Here is a 1,065-nt window from a genome sequence, read left to right on the forward strand (position 1 = left end):
GGCAGTCCTGCACATGTGTAATCCCCATTGTTCTCTCTCCCTGGCAGCTTCTCGTGTGGCTCGTGTTGGTGATGTTCCACGGATTGAGGCGCCCAGTAATGTGGCTGTGGCATTGGGGGAGGGGTGACTCTTTAGGATCCGCTCCGTCCTCTCCTTCCCCCAACCTGTTTGCTGAGAGCAGCCTCTCCAGTGACTGGGACGATGACAGCTTTGGGGAAGATGTGTTTGAGGTTCCCCCCAGTCCCCTGGGCAACACGCGCAGTCTCACCTTTCATGGACAAGATTTCCCTCTCAGGTGAATATATCCCATGACTTTGTGATGCTGCTGTACGCTGTCTCACAGTACAACGACTGCCAGCTACTGACCTCTACCTCTTACATGACTAAATCAGGGGAACCATTACTGTGGGGGTTAAACCCCAAACTAATGATTCACCCAGGGGACAGCAGCTTTCACTGGCCCATTATCACCCTCTTCTCCTCCTATCTCTCATTATTTTCCGTTAATATTGTTCTCGTTGTGCAGACATTCTCCAGATCTGATGTCACGGCCATCTCTGGGCAGCACATCGACACCTTGCAACAAGTCACCTGATTACAGCATGAGGAAGAGGTAAGTGCTCCATCCCAGGTGAATGCATTCACCTTCCCTCCATGTTGTCCTGCTATCAGAATGAATATATCCTGATGTGAACATAACGTGGAATTAGAATTCCACAATAAACCTGAGCAGCCAGCAATAACGGGACGGGTGAGTGCACCTAAAAAATGTTTTTTATTCTAGAAGGGACATCGCCTTTCTCTATTAACATCCGGCCCGCTCATTACAAGGGATATAAAACTATTCTTAGTCTATTGGGACCATGCTACCTCTGTTATACTGCCCCCCACTGGAGGACTGGACACTAACAATTGAAGGATAACCCTTTCCACCCCCAGCAGTAAGAAGGACCATGGTGTAAAAGCCTCACATATTATTTCATATTCCACTTCTCTGGTCCGAGCGGCTCCCCGATTCCCAGATCCTTCACTACCACCGGAAATCATTGCAGCACCAGCGTCTGA

At 49.3% G+C, this 1,065-nt stretch overlaps 1 protein-coding gene across 1 annotated transcript in view; it reads left to right on the forward strand.

Annotated features, from left to right (window-relative positions):
* Positions 1-1,065, forward strand: part of PKMYT1 (protein kinase, membrane associated tyrosine/threonine 1) — a gene marked incomplete at its 5' end in the record, with an annotated part of 5,738 nt that overhangs the window by 2,299 nt on the left and 2,374 nt on the right. Inside the window, 2 exon segments of the mRNA XM_072417028.1 lie at positions 48-295; positions 527-613. Of these exon segments, the coding sequence (XP_072273129.1) occupies positions 48-295; positions 527-613 (335 nt within the window).

Source organism: Pyxicephalus adspersus, chromosome 7 (assembly GCF_032062135.1).
Source record: "Pyxicephalus adspersus chromosome 7, UCB_Pads_2.0, whole genome shotgun sequence".
Classification (NCBI taxonomy): Eukaryota; Metazoa; Chordata; class Amphibia; order Anura; family Pyxicephalidae; genus Pyxicephalus; species Pyxicephalus adspersus.